This window comes from Rhipicephalus sanguineus, unplaced genomic scaffold (assembly GCF_013339695.2).
Source record: "Rhipicephalus sanguineus isolate Rsan-2018 unplaced genomic scaffold, BIME_Rsan_1.4 Seq6390, whole genome shotgun sequence".
In the NCBI taxonomy this organism is placed as follows: Eukaryota; Metazoa; Arthropoda; class Arachnida; order Ixodida; family Ixodidae; genus Rhipicephalus; species Rhipicephalus sanguineus.
In genome coordinates, this window is record NW_023615675.1 from 4,837 (window position 1) to 26,497 (window position 21,661).

The window sequence follows — 21,661 nt, forward strand, 5'->3', positions numbered from 1 at the left end:
GCCAGAAAACGTGTGCAAATACCGCTGCAATAATAATAATAACAACAACAATAATAATCTAAGCATTCATAAAGAAAGAAACAGATCTAAATCGATTCTGACTCTGTCCTCGTGGCTTGAAATGAAACTGCATTGCATTACTGTAATGAATGTAGCGCAGAAACCGCATGCACAAGTGTGCATTATCAACACAGGAAGACACAACCAGGTTAAGCTTTGACAATAAGGCTTTATTAAAATGCTGGTTTGGTTCCTCCATAGCTTTGGGAAATCAATGTCATTTAACACCTCTACAATCAGCAATACAATATCTGAAATGAGAAATCATAAGTGAGAAATGGGCAGGTCAGCACATTCACCAATCGAACACTTTGCATTCCAGTCAATTATTAATTACAGCAGCAGTTGTGTCAGATAGAGCAGATGAGACATATGAGTGACTTAAATTTTATATTTAGTGGAAACCTCGGTCCAGTGCCAACATCAACACATAGTACTTTTCATATTTGTTGAGGCATGTGGTCATCATTGGCAATAATAATAATAATTTCTGGGGTTTTACGTGCCAAAACCACGAGGTAGGTAGAGGCACGCTGTAGTCGAGGGCTCCAGAAATTTTGACCAGCTGGTGTTCTATAGACCATCTGGTGTTCTTTAACGTGCACTGCCATCGTACGTACACGGGCTTCTACCATTTCGCCTCCACCGAAATGTGACCGCCGCGGCCGAGATCGATCCATGACTTTTGGCTCGGCACTGTTGTGGCCGCCTCCAGCTTTGCAATGCTTTGCACTATGTGCAATGCCCGACTCGTTTCAGTTACTGTTTCAGGTGGGCTCTCATAGTCGTTATTGTCAGTGCTTGACAATGTGTTATCAATGACCACACAGTGAATGTGCTTGCACACTTTGAAGTGTATCAGGTGCGCACACACTGCACATTCATTGCATCTCAAGGGACAGCAAGCAGCATCCCCGACTTTTGTCACCGTATAAGAGTGCCCTTTAGTAGACTGAGATGGCACAGTCCACGTGCCGTCTTCGTTTAATTTGGCACAACCTGCCATTTCAGTGCCAGATCTGTGGTACCTTTCAACTGCACTCAACTTCTTGCCCTTTGATCATCTGGATTGCCCTCTTCATCAAAAAATGATATGTCAAGTCCATGAGTGCAGACATTAGTTTATCAACACGCTTATCCTTCTTTCCCTCCAGCATGCTGTGCTTCATCGTCCTGTGCATGCTCTCAGGGTGCATGTTGGTGTTGATACCTGCCCTCGTCCTAAAGCAGTAGGCCCGCTCTTAAGGTCTAACTGCATAGTTGTCCTTGAAGTACTTCAGAAAATCCCTCAGTTTTTCTTCCTCAGTGTCAAGGAATGATTGAAGATACTTTTCAAATTCTTGCTGGTCAAGGAACTCTAAAAGGAGTCGCACGTTGTGGTACACGTCTGGCCTCAGTTGTTTTTCTACAAACTCGTATCTTCTTCTGCCAATTCCTATCCACATGCCAGGTGCAGAGAAGTTTCTGCTGAGGGACACCCATAACTGACGACCATGCCTTGTAAAATTGTGAGGCGTCATCAGACATAAATGTCTTAGCAGCCACTTTTTCGTTGATGGCACACTCAAGAGACCTGAAAAAGCTGCCAAGTTTTCCTCATTCATCCTGTTGCAGATGAAATAGGCTATAGGTATACCTTATCCCACTTCATCTAGCACTAGAAGAGTGGTCAGCTCAAACTGTTACCCTGTAGTTCCATGTGTTGAGTCAAGACACACAGTGCCCGTGCCCAATTCTTCTAACAGCTCTTTTTGTGGCTCTGTCATCAAAGCAAGGGCAAAATCTGTTGCACCAAAAGTACCAGTTGGGTCCACTGCACCTTGTGCCTTATACAGACAGACAAGTGTTTCACCTTTGTCTTACATTGCTTTCACCCACATATCTACACTGACAGCATCATTGGTGTGACACTGTTCAGGAGCAGCAATGTGAAACTGCCGTTTGATATTATGCAGAGTTATGCGTTCTGCCAAATGTGCTGGCCTCAGCTTACATGCCCCCAACAGATGTTCTTATATTATTCAATATGGTTTTCATGGGCACACCACGCTCCAGGTCCTCTGCTACGTTGGTTAACCCCGTTGGCCTTTTCTTTGTCACTCATCCTCAAGTGCTGAATTTCTGCTTCATGGCCATAATGCTTTCTTTGGTACCTTACATTTATGGTGATATCTTCAGGTGCCGGGCTCTGAGTGTTCTCCTTCTTCGTCACAGTAATAAATGAAAGACATATCTTACCGGACTTGCAGGTACCCTGACTTTTTTCTCGACGATTACCATGACCTTCCTTTGGCCTAGCCACTCCTGATCTATTAGAGTAGTAGTGGCTCCTCGTTTCCCCACTGGCCAGCTTTTTGGGAGCCGTGTGAAGAACAAACCAACAGTTCGCCTCTTCCTGAGCTTTCCATTCACTGAATTCTGTAATACAAATACAACATAGTATCAGAGAGAGACATTAAACCAACGAAAATAGTTCCAAGGCCTTAGACATAGATTACAGGGGCGTAGCCAAGGGGGGGGGTTGGGGGGTTCAAACCCCCCCCCCCCCCCGAAATTTTTTCAATTTTGCTTGCGTATATAGGCACGCACACATACAAACGCACGCACGAACATACATAAAGTATGGTTGAACCCCCCCTGAAAAAAATTTCTGGCTACGCCCCTGATAGATTAATGTCAAATGTTTTATTTTGCTCCCTCACTCTCTCTGCTTCACAAAATAAATTAAGTCCTTCAGTTACCCTTCATCTCATTCAGTGCACTGATATTCTTTCTGAAAAACTTCTGAAGCATAAGTTTTTGACCGAGCTTACGAATGTGCTATCAACGGCAAAAACGACTGGGTGATAAATGTGACATGAGATGAACATGGGTTTTAACAAAAATGGGTCATACAAATGAAGAAACGAAGTATACGGCTTAACAGCGGAGGTCATCAAAAGGTATTAAAAAAAGCCTTTAAAAGGTTAAAACTTAAAAAGTAAGAACAATAAAAGTCAACAGGTTTTGCAAAAACACAAAATCTTTCTTCGAGAGCACACGTTTTTCAGAGTTTTGTGTGACCTTGCGGAGACCTTGTTGCACAGACTCAAGAAAACCAGTGATGTGCCTCCAAAAAACAGAGATGGGACAAAAACTGCTGTTATCCCATACGTGCACCAAGTGTCACATAGGATTAAGAAGGCTGCAGGGTGTGCAGGAGTCAGTGTAGTGTTTACCGCCCACAACAAACTTTGGAGGCCTGTGCAAGCGTGTAAACGTGAACAGTGAAAGGTCTGACATGCTGCAAGAAGCACACCACACGGTTTTTTGTCTTGCAAATGCGGCATCGTGTATAAGATTCCGCTCTCTTGTGGATGTGTTTACACCGGCCAAACTGGCCAATGTATTAACGATCGCATGCGTGAACACGCCAACAATTTAAAAGTCTGACAGCAACATGGCCTTACACTGTGCAGCTTGCGGTTGTACCCCCTTTCTTGACCAGGCTGTCATAGCTCGAGAAATATATGATGCATCATGTGCAGAACAGCTCGGACCCAGCTGTGTCAGCATGCCCTCTGTGTCACTCTCGAAGAAAGAGTCTGCGTTTTTGCAAAACTTTTATTGTTGTTCTCACTTTTTAAGTGTTAACCTTTTCAAGGCCATTTTTAATACCTTTTTATAGCCTCCTTTGTTCAGCCGCATCATTGTTTCTTCATTTGGATGACCCGCTTTTTGTTAAAACCCATGTTCATCTCATGTCGCATTTATCACACAGCCGTTTTTGCCGTTGATAACGCATTCATGAGCTCGGTCAAAAACTTCTGTATGGTATCAAGGGTTTTTTCGCTTTGTCGCCCTGTTTCCATGGGCACGTTACCACCTGTAATCTTTAGCGAGAAAAAAAAAAGCGTAAGGAAGAAAAAAAATTAAATTTTTTTTTTGATAGTCTTGTTCTGAAGCACTCGATGTTACCACGTGATGAGTGTAGTGCATTAAATGTTAGTTGGAAGTAGCGCTCTATGTGTCGTTTTCACTGTCCCTGTCTTGTGCGCTCACCTGTTTCAACACATCATGTATCCACCGGACATATTTGCTCTGCTTTGTTTTTAGAGGGAAAACAAAAAAGCGACGCAAGCGGCAGTACTTTCAGCGTGATCGAGCAAAATTGTGAAAATTAGTGCCTCTGTGCATACTTGTTTTCTTTTTTTTTTTCTACGCGACAAGCACATGCGAATTATAACTAGCTGGCAGAGTGAATGCACGTGGAAGCAGTCATGTGCTGTACAGCCTCACCACAAAAGATGATAAAAATGCACTGACACTGTCTTTTCCAACAACTATAAACTGAAAACAGGATGGGTACTCACCTTTATCTTTGTGGAACGCCTGCTGCACGTATTCGGCGGCGAATTTGTGCGCTGCGATGTGGTGCTCCCTACCTTAATGCTCCCCATATTTTTCCAGTGAAGACAGGCCAACGCCACAAACGTCGCATTTCATGGGAGTATTGACTTTTGCGGCTACTTGACGACACCGACGACACTTCGTGACACGTGCGCGGAGACAGCGCCGGCGGAGGTGAAGACTGAAGATGACACTAGGACATTAGGGACGAAATTCATCAAGCACGTGACATACTAGGCACTCCGTGGCGACACGGGGAAAAGTCAAAACTAACTTAGGGAAAAAAAGTCTTCAAGTGACGTCACACGTGAGTGACGTAGAAGTGACGTCATCCATTGTTCGCGAGAGAGCCCAGACTCCGGCGAAACGCATGTGCGAAATTTCCACGGGCGCAGCCATGTTGGAAAGGTTGCCAGGCGAGATCACTTTCCACACCGGATGGGCACGGAACGCCGTGCCTACGGTTTGTGACAAACCGACATATACTATACTCGCCGACAACTTTTCTTGGCACTGAAGGGAAAGCTACGGGGGCGGAGCGTCTGCGCATGTAATGCTACGCGAAGTAGTCCGGTTTGGCGCGCGTCTCGTAACGCCGTGGAGTGTGATGGCTAGCGTTGCACTTCGACGCAAACGCTGCTTAGCGTCTAAGGTACGGGCAAAAGGCGCGACTTTTTCACGCACGCAAAAACGCAAAGTGACAACGTTTAAAGTAAAAGAAATGCAGATATCTCGCTTGTGTGCGCTGCGTTCCGTCACAAAAAGCTACATGTAGAAAATGAAGGAGCATTTTATATATCTCACGCAGAAAATACGGACGCAATTGCGGGACTACATTCATTAGCGGTAGGATACGTGCATTGTGGCTCTGTAGCCTTCGCTTCAATGCCAAGAAAAGTTGTCCGCGAGTATAGAGCTATTTTTACACATTTTTAATGCTTATACTTCATGCAGGCTTGCGCTAGCGCAAACGGGTATAATGCAGAACAGAAGCTAGTGGAGTGGTGTATTAGGATACTGGATGGCAGACGATACGAATCAGACGGCACTTTCGGCAGTATCAAACAAAGTGTGCAGAATACGCCAGACTTCGCACTTCATGTGACTTTGCTTCCACTTGCGGCGTATGTAGTACCTTTCCTGCCACTAAATATAACGCGAATGCTCACCGCACGGAGACAAGACAGCCTGCGCACCAGCGCAACCTTGTCCAGGAATCGTCGACCGTTGCTGCCGTGGAGAAGGGAAAAAAGAAAACTTTATTCAAAACAAACCCCAGTCTAGGTCCAATAAAAAGAGCGAGGACTAGTTGTTAGACAGGCCCAGAAGTTTGAATTCAGTGGTCGAGAAGTGCCTTCGTGATATGTCTCGGGCCAGCCAGTCACTCAGGGCAGCAGGTCTTCGTGTACTACAACAAGCTTGGTGTGTGCCTGAGGACCCCACGCACGACTGCATGACCACACAGGACGTGGACGTTATCCGCGAAGCCACCGCGTGTAACACAGGTGGGAGACCTACTCTACGTAGCTTTGTGTGCATACTTTAGTGCTGAATGTGGGGGAGGGGTTAGTGTAGATCGAGTGTTTGCGTACGTCTCACTCGGGCCGCTTCACGTTGCGTCATGGAATGCTGCGGATTAGGATTTAATCCAATAGGCAGCTTTGGAGTAGGGTTCGTAGCGCGTTGCTTGTATACGATACGCTGTTCGCGAAATGTAACGTGCATAGCCAAGAGTTAGGATAGCGTATGACGAATGCGCAGTGGCTAACACAGGCGTACGCACGAAGGGGGCTGGAGGGGAGTGCCAAGTCTGCCCCATACCTTTACTCAGTCCAGTCCCTTCAAGGTGCATGGCTATGCAGATTTTTGACGCTAATGGCGGTCGAGGACCACTGATGTTGCATTCCAAGAGCTATTTACTTCCTATTTTTTACCTGCGGAAAGCCGGAGACCAAAGGCCCGCCGTTGCGGGAAGCACGCCATCGCTTCCATTTTAATTTCTGCATCAACTGCGAAGCTGGCGTTCTTTCGAAATCGACCAGGGGGGGGGGGGGGGGGCAGGTGCTGCGGTGAGAATTGCACCCCTTCATGGGGGAACCTTGCTTGTACGCATGCCCACTACCACCCCCCCCCCCCCCCCCCCCCCCCCCCGCCCTTGTGTGCACGCGTATTTTAATGCGTGTCTGGTGGAATGTCAGAAGTCGCGATGGCTCGACAGGTGGCTTGGCTATCTGTACCACATCAGTAAATGACGGCCTGTATTGCTTGGATTTTTTAAGCTTGGATTCCTGCATCGTGGTAATTTCTGTGCACGAATAATGATGCGTGACAAAGGGTATGACTAGGGTCAGGATCATGCGTTTTAGTTAGTGCCCTTTGATGCCTCTTAGCTTGTGCGTTGGACATTTCTGCGTTTCCGGAGGTGTAGAACTCCCTGTAATTGTTCTGTTCTATGTTGATGGCATTCCTCGGACTAGTCACGCCACCAGAAGCATGGAACGCTTATGGCTTCCTCTGCAGGGAAAGTGTCTGTGTTGCCAATGTTCCCGAGCTTTTAGAATTTTCCTATTCGTGACAACAATGTACTCGCATTTGGCACTGGATAGAGTGAGCCCTCTCTCTGGAAGGTGCCCAGCTGCCGTGTCAACAGCCTACTTCAGGGTGCCTACTCGGGCGTCCTATCGTCAGGACCTATCAATAAAGTTCTTGACTGACTGACGTCAACAATATCTCGTAGACCGCAACCATCGCACTGATAGGTCACGCCTCCGTCAATGGCGTGACCCATCTGAGGTCTTCACATCAGATGTCGCAAGTCTGTTGGACCTCCTTGACGAGAATGACCGCTCAACGACTGTCGCAGATTTTCAAGGATACTATAGGCTGCTGTCGCTGAAAAGTGGAGACAGACAACTGAGGGGAACCCTTGCGGTGAGTGAATCGTTCTGCTACAGTGTTCAAATAGGCGTGTTCGAAACATGAATGGATGGATGAAAGAACTTTATTAAGGTCCGATAAGTCGCGCTAGTTTCCTAGCCCGAAGCGGGCCGCTCCACGTTGGGACCGAAAGACCTAGCCTTTCGGCCGCTTCGTGGGCCCGTTGGACTGCCCATAACTGGCCCTCTAATGGTGGACTGCGCAGAGCTGCGTCCCACCGTTCTTCAGTGTTGTCCTTTTCGCTTCGTAACGCGGGGCAACGCCAGAGCATATGAATGAGATGCGGGGCATTTATCGCATGTTTTAGGAGTAGAGAACTCCGGAGAAATCTTGTTAATTAACAGCGGGTTTGGATAGGTTCGGATATGCGCCTATTTTTAAGCTATAGTGTTTCTTGAAACTGACGACATTAGCCAGCTCATGAGTGATTTTACGAACTCTCAGAGCTATGAAATCAGTAACATTGTTGAACCCCTGCCGTTTTCTAGGCTTCACACAGTCCAGTGGCCAGTGCTTTCTCGCTGCGCGATGAGTCTTCTGGCTCTCTCAGTGTTTTACGCAAACGTAAAGGTCACTTTCAAAGCTGAGAATCATCTATCGAAAGGAGCGCGCTTCCATATGTGACAGCAACCGCGTAAAGTATGCTTGCGTCTATTACAACAAGCTAAACGTAGGTGTTTTGTATTCAAGTATTTGTGCTCATGTGCCTGTGTATTTGTGTGTTCAAAACTTCCAGACAACTAAAATACGCTTCGTGTGTTCTTGTGTTTTCGTGTTCAAATATCATTTGATCTAAGATTTTGGAGTATTGAGAATAATGCACAATTAAACTCCGAATTTCGGAAAAGTGGGAATTTGCGAGAAATAAACTTTGATAAACGCCGAATTACCGCAAAAAAAATTTCCGAAAAATACCCTCCGAATTTCAAGAAAAATAAACTTCGAAAACATGGAGCCCTAGTTGTAACACACGGTGACGGCGTGGGTTGCCTCACGAAAAAAAAAAAATGCTTCAGGCCAGTAACTTCTGTCACGGCCGGTCTGGAGGCGCGCGCTCGCTCCTTCCTTTACGGCCTGCGCACGGGGGGCTGTTGCTACCTATGGCCGCAATTTCGTGGGGGCGCTCCGAGCCAACTGTTCCTAGAGTCACTGGAAAATCAGAGTACCGCAAAAGGTAGGCTGCACGCGGGCAACATTGGGTGGCGGCGGCCATGTCCCTTCCAGACCGTCCGGCGCGTTGCTAGCGTGTGTTGAGAAGTGACCAATCTTTTAGCCTCTGTGCCGTGTTACGCTCGGCAGAACGGCATTGTGTGTGTGTGTTTCTTCAAGAGGATATTAGAAGTGATTTCGAGTCATCGACAGGTATGGATCAACTGCGCGGTTAGCGGTGTAACTAATGAAACGTACGGCGAATGTTGCCATGTGCTCGCGAACTCTCTTCATGGCTTCATCGGTCTCTTTTCGTGTCACGCCCGGGCGTGTTCGCTAAGTCCGGATCTGTAAACATAGTTGCATTAGCGCAGTGACATCGTGGGAGATGCCATTTACTTCGACATTTGGTGAATCTTCACTGTTTGCGCTAGCTTTGCAGTCGGTGTTCAGGCTCACTGCACTCGAGAACGTTATCGAACATCGAGAACATTCAGGGCCGTATTCACAAACGATACTTAAGTGGAGGTACAGTAAGTGTAAGAAAAGTGCAAGTATAAGGAAAGTTTCAGAAAAGTGTTTCTTGAACGACACTTAAGTATTACTTTCCGAAGTAGCACTTTTCGGGACAAGTATGTCGCATGGTGTTGAGGCTACGTCAATTATTGACGTGTACGATCTATTTATTTGCAAATTATTAACTTTTGCATCGAAATAATGTGGAAAGAAAAGATTCAGTGATAACATGCACACAGTGCTGAGTAAAGAAAACAGGTATTTATATTTTTGCGCTTTTTTTTCGGACTTATCTGGCCACAATGGCCTATAGGGACCCCCAGTTATAGCCCAGTGATACCCCAGTCAGCTGTTACCTCTCCCCGTCGCAACAGTTATGTTGTGTTCGCTACGTACGGTGGCTTACAGTTTCGCTGTGCTTCGGGGACGTTAAGCATTTCTTCACGGTGTGTGTGTGCAATATTTTTTCTTTGTCTTGACGATGGAGAAGAAAAAAATCAACTTCTCCGAGGAAGAACGCGCTGTGTTGTTGGACCTGCTCTCACGCCACCGCAGCGTCGTCGAAAACAAGAGGACCGACGCGGCGTCCGCGAGTCGGAAGCGCGACTCCTGGAAAAAGATTGAAGATGAGTTTAACAGCCGCCACAACGTCACGCCACGTAAATGGACCCAGCTCAAGAAATGTTGGGAAAACATGAAAGACAAGTGGCGAAGGAGGAACGCTGAAGACATGCGGGAACGGTTCGCGACAGGTAAGCATTGGTCTGATTGATATTACGATATTAGTGACACATCCTGCATTAGGGCATTGTGCAGCGTTCGCAAATTTACCGCGATGACTTGAAGCGCAGCTTGACTTTAGAGACGCACTCCTTCTCTTTAGGTAGCATTCATTGTCTTTAGGTAATAAGAAGGAACGCCAGCGCGTCTCTGAAGTCCAGCCTCGGCTGAACTCGCGAAAATAGGCAGCGCTCGCGCTCCTTACTTTTCTCACAGCGTCTGCAATCATGGTTGCGTTTTCTTCCACTAGTGCTAGGTACAAGAAAGAGAGCAAGTTGCGGTAGTAAATCTGCTGAGCACTATATGCATCGCTGCGTTTGCACATTCCTTTCGTGCGTCTTGTGCGTTCGTTTAACGTTTGCTCATTATGCTGTGCTTGAAAAAAACCGGCAGCTCCCACGCACTGTGGGAATCGATGTAATGCGAAGCAGTCAGCAAGAAGCACATAATGATGTATATAATATGCATGTCATCATTCACATGTTCTACATGACATATTCTACATGACATGCAGGTTATGATTTAAATATTACCACCTGTCATTTGTGTTGGTCATAGAGAAATGTCTCATCGTAGCAATTTTTGAATATATCAAGTTAAGAAAACGGCCTCAGAAGCACTATGGCCATGGCGTGTAAATCATGGTTTTCATAACAAGTTATTCATGATTTTCATGATATGACCAGTCATTCATGTTTGTCATACAGTCGTGTTATGCCATACCAATTTTGGTATAAATCCCATTAACTATACGGCCAGGAGAGCGCAAAGTCGTAGGCGGCTATATAGATAGATAGATAGATACGCTCAAAGTCGCCGAAGTTCGCTAAGAAATGCTTGGCATTTAAATAAACTTTCTTTTGAAGTCTCACTCAATTCGATTCTTTGATTTTTTTTTTTTGCATTTCAGGTGGCGGAACACCACCGTCAAGCGAAATGACCGACGAGCTGCAGCGCGTAGGAGACATCGCTTCACACATGGCTGTTCGTCTGCCCAACCCCTAAGACAGCGACCGCAGCCGGCATGATGCTATGCCCGGGGGATCGCAGTCCTCGATCCAGCTGTGCACACCTTCTGTCGCTGCACTGCTGTCGCAGACCCAAGACACGCCTCTGGAAGAGTCCGGTGGTATGGCTCCTTCGCATTTCTTTCATTGCCCATGTTTTAGGTCTGTTAAGTTCACTTTTTTGTAACACAAATGTGTTTCGTTTATTACGCTACAACTTTCACGTACGCATTTTCAGAGTCCAGTATTTTAGCCGTTTTCTGAACAGTGTGTTTGTGAGGCTTCGGTGCTGCCACCCTCTACTGGCTCATGTAATTGAGCATCTCAATGTGACGAGTGAACAAAGCAACATCAAACCTTGAAGATATAGGTAGATTGCACCACGTGACATTTTTTAAAAATAAAATGGTTACAATGGGCACTTTAGGTACTACATGGCTGTAGAGTGTACATACACAGCATGGGGTTCAGAACAATGCGACACCTTTGGTGTAGCTATGCAGGAATCGGCAAGCAGTGTGACCATATGAACTCTTTCCGCAGGTTGTCAAGACATGTACGACGGGGCAACTGACTCCTATTCATGGGAAGAGCCTAGCAGTCCGCTGAAAGAGTCATCACCAATTCATTCACGTCCCCATGGCCAAGTACAGGATGCTGCAATGAGCAAACCGTGCTATGGCGGTGGTGCAAGCTTATCAGAGGCTGTAGCTGGAGCACCCACAACAACTTCCGGAGCCGCTTCAGCTGCAACTGCTAGCGCCGCTGTGCCAGCTGGCACAAAACGCACTTCAACCAGCGGCAGCCAGAGGCAAACGGCTGTCTCAATCGAACTGGGTGCCCGCCTGGATGCGATCAAAGAGGACCGCGAGCAAAAGAAACGAGAGCATTTATTGAGGTTGAAGTTCATGCGGATCGAGCACAAACAAAAAAGAGCGCAACACTGTGAGACAATGGAGCTTTTTCGGTCAAAAATGGCGAATCAGAAGGCCAAGGCACAAATGCTAAAGCTTCAGCTAGACATTATTAAAAAACAGTATGAATAAAGTCACAGCCCTGTTATGTTGTTTCATTTCGTTTAAGTGAAATACAGCGCGACTATGCGCTCCCTCATCCTGAATCCGCCTGCTGTGTCTGGCACAAGTGGCATGGCTGCTGGGGGTGGCGGAGCAGATGAGATGGTAACCGGTGAACTGCTCTCAAGAATGACCTGGCTTTGTGGTGGAGGTGGGACGGGTTCTCTCAGGAGGTGGCCGAAGTTGTGCAGTGCGGCACAAGCTGTTATGATGATGAGAACTGATGATGTTTTTATCTGAAGTGTCATGTCGAGGCATGGAAACCTTCGCTTCCACACTCCAAACGCCCTCTCGACACTGCAGCGAGTCCGTGAGAGAGACTTGTTGTACCTAAACAAATCATTTTTTTAGCATTTTAGGCATTTGTATACACAATAGTATTGCTCCACGATTGCTCCAACTTGACTTCACCTGTGCTTAGGGCTGCCTTTCGTCCCTGTGTCCCTAAATGGGGTCATCAGGTAGGATCTGCAGGGATACCCCTTGTCGCCAAGTAGGATGCCAGGCACAGTCCCTCTCTCATACCTCTACTCTCGCCAAAACTATTGTCAAATATCCGGCTGTCGTGAGCTGAACCCGGCCAGCTGGCCACCAAATCAAAAAATTGAAGCTGAGGCCTTGTGATTGCCTGCAATAGGAAGCAATGTTTTTTCACTCTGAAATAGATATAATGCTCGGGAAAATTGGTAAAATTTATGTTATGCATACAACGTCGCACTGCTACTTTTATAAACATGATAATCATTCGAGTATTCCCTAATTTACGTCAACGGGAGAGTCATAAACATACCTGGACATTGATTGAGAAGTAGCCCTTACGATTCCGAAAGACCTCGGCGTCTTCTCCACCGGGATTTTTCATGGGCACATGACTGCAGTCTATGCAGCCGCTCACACCAGGGAAACGCGCCATGGCATAAAATCCTCCATTACCACGGCTGCTTCACTGGCGTGGGCAACCTCACAAGCTGCGGGAACAATGCGTCGGCTATCATTCTTGATATGCGTGCGTTGATGCGTGACACGCTTGCCTGAGACACATTAACAAGGTCTCCGGTAACAACTTGAAAGGTTCCGGCGCCGTAGAATCGCAGCGTGATGAGCAGCTGGAGCAGTGGCGGCACGGGGTGACCACGTTCGTCGTCCTTTGGGTGCAGCGGCAGCATTTCCAGTAGGCGTATCACTGCTCGCTTGGAAAAGCGGTACCGTGACAGGAATTCCGCGTCGTTGTATGCCTCTATAGGATTCTGCCGATCCCTGAGAACTGGCCGTAACGGCGGCGCGTAGCGATACGCTTCATCCTGTATAATTTCCTCCACCCGGCCAGCAAAATCCACGAAGTCGGCGAGACTGTTAGAATAGTCAGCCATTTTGTTTTATCAGAAAACCAGCGAAAGCTGCGCGATAAGTTACACTTATGAAAGTATGAGGAAAGTATAAGTTTGAGTTAAGTGCGGGGAAAGTTTCAAAAACCTCACTTAAGGAGCACTTATGAAAGTACCACTTTTCTGGGTAAGTATGGCTCCTGGGAACGAGGCTACAGAAGTTTTCACACTTGTTTCATTAAATAAAGCACCAATAAATTACTGTAACTTTCGCGGAACACTGCCCGTAAATGTTCTAGTCTATATAAAGGTACTTTTCGTAACAGGCGGAATAAATTATTTCTCGCTTTTGTCGGTTTTGTCGGTTTTAAGCCTTCGGCTAGACACCACAAGCAGCCGCTAAGGTCCCTAGATAAAAAAGTTTTCAAGGTAGCGACACTCATTGCTCTTTGCGCCTTCCTCCTCACTCTCGCGCCTACCCCTCCTTTTCTCCATCATTTGCGTCTGTGATTGGCGAATTCGTTGCACGTGATGCTGTTAGTGGATGGTGGTGATATTTATTATAAAGCAAAAGGTTCAAAACGAGTGCGCATGTGCATATGGTTCCAGTCGGATTCTTGCCGCGACGAAAGACGAAATCGTATCCAAGACAAGCTGTAGAAGAGGAGCGTTCCAGTTGACGCCAAGTCGGCCGAACATGCTTCGCCGTGAATTTTGAATATGTCAAGTACTGTGCTGTCGGCTGCAGCAACAATACAGAAGGCGGTTTGTCCCTCTACAACATACCTCGTGGTATCCGGAATAGGGCACGCCGTGAAGTGTGGCCTACAAAACATTTGACGCGAGGACTTCCGTGCAACGCCGTAGACGCGCCTTTGCGAGGCGAGTTGATTTGTCGCCTTTTGTTGAAACGCTACAGAACGCGCGTCTAACGCGCGTCTAGTACGTGAAATTCGTTACAAATATTTGTGCGTATGCACGTACAGTTGAATACAGCTGAAGTGGCTGCACTTTCAGGGACATTTCATGCCAGACCAGTTCGAGTCACTTGCTCTTGAACGCGGCGTAAACAGGCTCAAACGCGACGCTGTGCCAACGCTTTTTAAGTCTGTTTCTGGTACTTGCCGCTGATGGTAGGGCGACGACATCGTCGCAATGTTCATCACTTCGGGACACCAAACTGGTAGAACCCCCCCCCCTTGTCGTTAAGTTGCGTGCACCCGCATTGCGGTGCCGCGGTCTCTTCCGTAGTCACCCAGATAATAAACATGCACCACGATTACCTGGCACCATGATTGCGAAAATGGATGTATTTTTTCCAGAAAAACTGTCATCGCAATGCTGCTAGTCAAGCGTTCGTTCTAGTCTGGCCACGGCTTTTGCCTGTGTGCGCACAAGCGGCTATGATCACTCGTCACAACAAGGTGCTGCCCTGTGGTCAGTCAGGATCACAGGATCCAGCAAGAAGCACGTTAACTGTGCCACATCATATTCACGAGCAAAACACATTCGGAGAACTGGACGAACCGGGACGAACTACGACGTACGATGCGAGACGCCATGGATAATGGTGTGAAATATAAAACTATAACAACGTTGCCAGTTGGGTAACACACATCACGCTTCTTCTTATGTTGTACCGCTTATATTCAACTAAGTAACCTTTTATCCTACGTCTCATTTACTTTTCATTTGCTATAAATATTTCTATCCGCCGTAATAACTGAACACAAACATTCCCTTTTTTATGCACGCTTTGACCCTTCTTGGGGGCGCTCCAGGCAAATAAGCGAGGAGGAAAAGGAAGGGTGTCGCTACCTTGAAAACTTGTTTTATCTAGGGACCTTAAACTTGCACAGATGAAGCGCAACGAACGCCGCCACAACACCGCTCGCGTCTCGGGGGCTCGGGATGGTTCGGGCACGTCATGCACTCGTGACATTTTGTGCGCATGACGTGTTCATGCGTATGCGTTATGTGATCCTCCTGCTCGCGTGCCGAAGAGGGCAGGGAAGGGATTTGGCTTGCGAAGCTACACGGGGCGAGCGGCAAGGGTTTGCAGCTCGCCTCCTCGCATCATGGTTTCGCGCCGCTACAAATTATTGTTTTTCTCAGCTTCTAACGGACCGATTAGAAAAATTCTTGTAGCATAATGTTCTTTATTGGTCTCGCAACAACTTCCTATGTCTAACTAAAATTCGTTATGTCACCTGGTGAGGGGCCCTTTAAGATACTTCGCATCTAATAGCTGCGCGCCGCCATGGCTACGACGTCACCCCTCTCGAATGCGCAGAGCAGCAGCGGCGAGTCGCGCGCGCATGCGCAGCACGGCTCATGATGACCCCCGCGAAACCTGCTCTGGCTAGGCAAGTGTAGCTAACGCTACAAAAATACCAGCAAAACACAGGATACGCGCGTCTCTAAGAGCAACCGCAAGAAAGACCAATCGTCGTGCAGAAAAAGCGGAGGAGAACGGAGGTTGCGCGCGCAGCGGCGAGTACAATGAATAGCATTACTTTACGGCCTTATAAAGCGGCCGTACGGTGGCGAGCGCTCTCCCACGGCAATTTATTATCATCATTATCGGCACATCACTGACATCTCCGTTGACATTGTAGTTTTTCGTAATTGGCTTCCCCACCTCCAAAAACAAGCAAAATAAATATATACTTGTGAAACTATTACTGGAAGCATAAGAAGAAAATTCAAATGAAACGTTGCGTTTGTTAATTAACACACTTCTTATCATTACTGCTAGGAGTCTCAGAAGGCGCAGAGGAAGTGGGTCATCCAGATCAGAGACAAAGAGGAAGCGACCGACTCGAGTTCCTCTTTCACTCGTTTCATTCTGCAGAAGGCCGGCATAGTCAGATTTCATAACAGGGATACCATTTATGCGTGCCGCTCGTGTACAGCAGGAACCCGACCGCAGCGGAGACATGGGACAAGAGCTTGTGAGCAAACATTGCGGAGCTCAGCCTCAAAGTGGAGCTCTAACCTCAGGGCAGGTATGTGGCAAACGCCAGTCTGGATTCATCCTAGTAGAGCCTTCATCAACGAGCCGCACGCTGCGTTCTCGGGAGAATAATGTGACGTATGTGGAAAGTCTTGCGTCCTCGAGCCGAGTTAACATGCGCGTTAGTGAGAAGCGAAAGAGGACTAGTGCCGACATGCGTTCCCCCGCCAGCACTCATGAACGCCAGCTCCGCAAGCGACCGCGCCGTGAAGAAGCGCCACTGGTCGACAGCGGACACCGTTCAGCTGATGGGCGCGAAAACAATCGAGACGGGAGAGGGTCCGTCAGCTGCGCTACAGCAGGGATGCTAAATGGCACTGGTGAGAACCAGCGAGGTCCCAGGCGAAGCAGCCGCAAGGGAAGACGCTCGGTGGAGGCCGACGGCGATAGTGTCGCGAGGGCACCACAGAAGCGACCAGTGTCAGCCCGGGCTCCCCGACGTGCGTCCAACAGCAAGGCGAAGAAACGCAAGCAAGGCAGCCTGCCATCGACAACGAGCGGAGTACGACGGTCCAAGAGGCGTCGTACCGTCGCCACTGCGGAACCAGATATTCCGGCGGCCGCACCAGCACGTCGTAACACGCGTGGCAGCCGGAAGCGACTGCGTTCCACTGCTACGCTTTCCACCAGTGCGAGCTCAAGGCCCGCGGCAAAGAAACAACGCCGCTCAAGCAACGAACCTGCGGCGCTCGAGACTGGCAGGGCGGGCCTGCGAGCCATCGGACGAACCCGCGGAGAGAGATTGCGGCCGATGAAGATGTCCAAAAAGCGAGGCCGCGAGTCGGTCGGTTCGGGAAGCAACACGCACAAGAAAATGCGCTTCGATCTCCATAAATGAGAGCATGGACACTGAAGGGCCGCGTGGGTGCCGTATTGAGAGGTCATTTTGACAATGACAGCATGTCTAAACTTTGCTCAAACGAACACTTGTGCATTAAATTATGTGATTTATAAACATGCTCTTGCTAATCACTGAATTGTATTCACTAGTGCAAACTGCAGCACTGCCGCAGCAAGCTGTGCAGCAAGCTTTTGTTCACCTAACAATGCATGACATTTCAGCATGCATTTGTTTCAGAAAGCTCCGCGAATGCATGTTTTGCGATACCACTATGTTGGCAGAGGTTTAGACAGCAGCTCTGGGGGGCTGTGTAGTATAGCATGGCCCACAACATTTGATGGTTTGGACGATTATGGTATTCAGCGATTTCTCACTTCAAACCTATATTTTCCCTTGAACTTATGCCGTGTTTAGACCAGGGTGTCGGAAAGAAATGTTTTTCGTTGAGGTTTTAGTTTCGTTCCACTGCAAAAAGTTCCGTTCCGTTTCTGTTCCGGAATGAAAAGAGCCGTAATGGTTCGTAACGGTTTTTTTATGCAAAAATTTGAAGATGATCATAAAAAACATTGGATTTGTTGATGTAGTTACTTGACCTCCTCTTAAGAAAGTGGGACGTGTAAAACACGTTTTTCAGAGGAGCAGAAGTAACTGTACCACGAATTCCTACCAACTAGCACAAACCAGTATTAATTTCAAAGTCATAGTATTTATTTCCTCAAAAGGCAAGTACGAATTTTTTCAGTGGGCTCAATACTTTGTGTCAAGGGAGTGAGCACGAACTCAGAAGCAGCACGTCATTGAGTGTACTCTCTGATGTGCGAGACCGCTGTTCTGATAAAAAAGGTCGCCAGGCCTGTGCGGAACACGCAGCACAGTCACAGCGAAAGCTGGAAGAGCGGACTTTGTAGAGCCCGTTGTAGAGTCTCTTAAGGCAACTAATACAAGTACACATGCAAGGTACCCACTACGCCATAAATCATCGTAATTTTTCTGAAGTAGCGAAGTTCCCACTATGCCATTTTTCGTCATTCTTCGGAGAATCGTGGTACCCGCTACACATCTGTAAGGCATTATGTGCACTATGTGCTGTGGCTGATGATGATGATGAATTATGGCTGAGCAATTTGCAGTGGGTGGGAAGCAGTGTTGCGAATGGGCGCCTCCATTCTATTCCAATTCCATTCCGGGGAATTAGAACTTGCTGCAATTCCACTCCTTTCAATTCTTCGAAATGAAAAAAACTTAGCCCATTCCCACTCCGGGAATGGTCAGGCAGTTCAATCCCATTCCTGTAATTCCTCAACATAGGAAAGGCATCTTGACAGTTTTAGCGGTTTAAGAATGAACGCCCCCATAAAGCTGATGTGATCAGATGCATTAAGAACTGCAAAAGTACGCAAAAGACGTTACCAATGTCGAGGGATAGTAGCTTGGTGACATATCTCGTGCAGTACAACCACCCTACTTATTCCCATAGGGCAGGGGCGTAGCCAAGGGGGGGGGGGTTGGGGGGGGTTCAAACCCCCCCCGAAAATTTTCAATTTTGCTTGCGTATATAGGCACGCACACATACAAACGCACGCACGAACATACATAAGTATGGTTGAACCCCCCCCCCCCCCCGAAAAAAATTTCTGGCTACGCCCCTGCCATAGGGGCAGTTCTCAGTTCTCCCGCTACCTACAGTATTTGCATGGTCAGCATGTTTGAACGAATGGTGATGTTTTAATATTATTTAAGCCTAAATAAATGTGTTAATGCTTAAATGACGACATAGCATATTTTTATGCTGAAAAAAGTAGTATTCAAGAAGACTAAGCAGTTTTGCCACGCGTCTGGAGCGGTCGTGAATATGGAGAAAACTAAGATTTGGTTATTGGGGAACAAAGGCCTATAGGTTTGCTGGTATTAGTTGGAACATTGCACCGCTTGGGCACCTAGTGACTTTGCATTGAATACGGAACACTGGGCCGCACTGCTCATCAGCACTCACGCTTGTCAAGTGCAACTCGCAAGCATGGATGGGTACCAACGTGCAGGGGTAATTTGTTTCTCCCTTCTGTATCTGCTATGATAATGCATTTGTTTGTACACTAGCTTATGCCTCGGTTTGTAGTAGGCGCGTTGCTTATAAACGTACCGTGCTTGTAATCAGGCAAGCCATTTTAAAAGTACTTCTTTATCGTTAAATTCAAGGCTCTGACTTACTAATGTTTGAAGTTTGAAAGACAGCACGTAGACGAAAATGTGCTCTACTTTCGGAAAAATACGCAATTTCATTCCCATTCCATTCCGTGCAAAAGGCGCTTTATTCCACTTCCATTCCTCCAAGCGAAGCGAGCCGGCTCGCCGAGACGACGGTGTCGCTCCTGCGAAATGGCCTTGCAGAAATGACACACTTCAAACATCACTTTATTCAAACAGGAATTATTTCACGTCACAAACAAAATGTACTCGATGTTTATCACGCCGCCGCGAGCGGCGATGTCGGCAAATGCTCCGAGGCTCGACTCCATCGACGCGCCTTGGCCACGGTGACCGGAGCGGCGACATGGAGAGGACGCCACCAGCTGCGTGACGACACGCGTCTCCGAGCTGTCATTGGCTGCGGCTTTCCGACGGTCCGATGCGGCGGCGAAAATATCTGCCCACGCCGGACATGCGATGCGGCGATCCGATGCGATGAAACGTCACGAAACGTCACCATTCCGGCTGCCGCATCGCAGCGCCGGACGTCGCATCGGATGGAAAATCGTACCGTCTGTCTCGGCCTTTGATCCGAGGGTTGCGGAAAGAATAACGCCGCGGGATTCCTTTTCCGCCGACGGTCGCCTACGCACGTCGTTTTGTCGGCTCTTCTTCGCCGCCCGAATTTTTATGTGAATCTGTTGCGGAACACAAGTTCGCTCTAATAAAACTTGTTTTCTGAAAGAACCCGCCATCGTACTTGGCTACGTGACAATAGAAAGTGATGACATAATGGAGACATAGTTGTAAACAAAAACAGGAAATTTAATATACCAAGAGTTTTGCCAGTATACAACTGGCCCATTGATCTTACATATTCGCCCTAGCTGTTGGTCACAATCATATACGTAGCCACAAGGCAACGAAAACTTGGAAAGTTAGCGTTTTAATTATACTGGGAACATATCAATGTATTAAAATGAAATAAAAGTGGAAGAAACAAATTGCTTCCTCCAAACCCACATCTGCGCATGTGCCCTGTGTGCTCTTGTCAGATATTAATCCTGCTAAAATTCGACGATGGGCGATTAAATACCGTTAATGATCGAGTTCCACAGGCCACATGTGCAGCTTATATTATGCTGCATTAATCTATTGAGCTATATTATTATGCCATATAAGTGAGCGAAATGTGGTGTGCGAACCAGCAACAATTACGTACATCAACCGTACGTAATTGTTGCAACCGTACCATACCATATCCGAATGGCAACCAACACGGTCAACAACTCGCCAGTACCGTTACTTCAGACTTGAGACGTTTTTGGCAAACTAAAGAGGAATCTCAATCCACACCGTAAATGATAAAACACCAACACTGGCATTAATGCTGAAAGAAAGGTAACACACAAAGCAGTAGTAGTTTATACGAGGCCAGCAACGGTGTCACATTGAAAACACCAATGGTGTGCCCTCAGATGTGTAGCAACAGATGTTGTCAACAGAAACTCAATGAACAACAAAGCAACCTTTATGACAAATGGCCGTTACTCCTGCACATCCACAAGCACTTGAAAGTTAGGCGCGGTTGTCCATCACTTGCTCTCATCACTTCTTCGGCGCCTCTGGAGAATAATGGGACGGGAAGTGAAAAGGAGTGAGAAACACAGAAATTAGCCAACATCAAGCAGACACGAGTGTTTTTGCAGCGCTGAAAACATTCATGTTCCTGATGTGTTGCCTCTGAGCATGCGATATGAACGCAAACACCCCTAGTGCTTTTGAAGAGGCTATAGTGCAGTGGTACAAAAATGGGGGTCCGCGAAGCCATTTCTGGGGGTCCGCGAAATCCCATTTTCGAAAAAAAAAAAGCGTTTTTCTGGACGCACACTATGTCCTGTGACAGTGGACCCTTCTGATTTTTTTCTTTTTTTTTCGGTATACTCTTCACCGCATAATAGTTTTGCATTGCGGCGGAGTTGACTTTTGTTTCCCGTTCTCCATGAGATGGCTGTAAAGCATTTGTTGCAGTTTCTATGACATATGCACGCGGGCATACTTTTTCTAGGCTTGCATATTTGAAGAACAAACACAGATAGAAACAGGCTGAATGTGGCTGCAGACCGCACAACTTATTGACAAGCTGTTGAGATCGAATCGACGTCTTTAGTTTGACCATTCTTTGCCAGAGAGAGATAAAAGGCACCTACTTCACGTTGCATGTTGGGTTATTTTACAACTCCCCCCTCATCCCCCTTTTATTGCGATAGCAATTATATGGACACTCTCGGCTGGTTTTTGCCGTCGGCGTCGCCTTCATGTCCCGTACATATATATATATATATATATATATATATATATATATATAAGGCACAAAA

The 21,661-nt window shown here is 47.2% G+C and overlaps 3 protein-coding genes and 1 long non-coding RNA gene across 4 annotated transcripts in view; 2 read left to right on the forward strand and 2 right to left on the reverse strand.

Moving 5' to 3' along the window:
• Positions 1-2,172: 2,172 nt before the first annotated feature.
• On the reverse strand, positions 2,173-4,630 carry LOC125756756 (uncharacterized). The gene is made up of 2 exons (XR_007414725.1): positions 4,413-4,630; positions 2,173-2,478 (listed from the first exon to the last, which is right to left on the reverse strand). It is a non-coding gene; the product is annotated as an uncharacterized LOC125756756 (long non-coding RNA).
• A 4,902-nt stretch (positions 4,631-9,532) lies between these two features.
• On the forward strand, positions 9,533-10,836 carry LOC125756757 (myb/SANT-like DNA-binding domain-containing protein 3). The gene is made up of 2 exons (XM_049411683.1): positions 9,533-9,803; positions 10,742-10,836. The coding sequence occupies exons 1-2, from the start codon at positions 9,533-9,535 to the stop codon at positions 10,834-10,836; spliced, it is 366 nt and encodes a 121-aa protein (XP_049267640.1).
• Positions 10,837-16,409: 5,573 nt separating this feature from the next.
• Positions 16,410-17,093, forward strand: LOC125756755 (uncharacterized). The gene has a single exon (XM_049411682.1). The coding sequence runs from the start codon at positions 16,410-16,412 to the stop codon at positions 17,091-17,093; it is 684 nt and encodes a 227-aa protein (XP_049267639.1).
• A 3,703-nt stretch (positions 17,094-20,796) lies between these two features.
• Positions 20,797-21,661, reverse strand: part of LOC119377971 (NAD-dependent protein deacetylase sirtuin-2) — a 43,261-nt gene continuing 42,396 nt past the window's right edge. Inside the window, exon 13 of the mRNA XM_037647249.2 lies at positions 20,797-20,908. Within this exon, the coding sequence (XP_037503177.1) occupies positions 20,892-20,908 (17 nt within the window). The 3' untranslated portion in view covers positions 20,797-20,891. The remainder of the gene's footprint in view (positions 20,909-21,661) is intronic.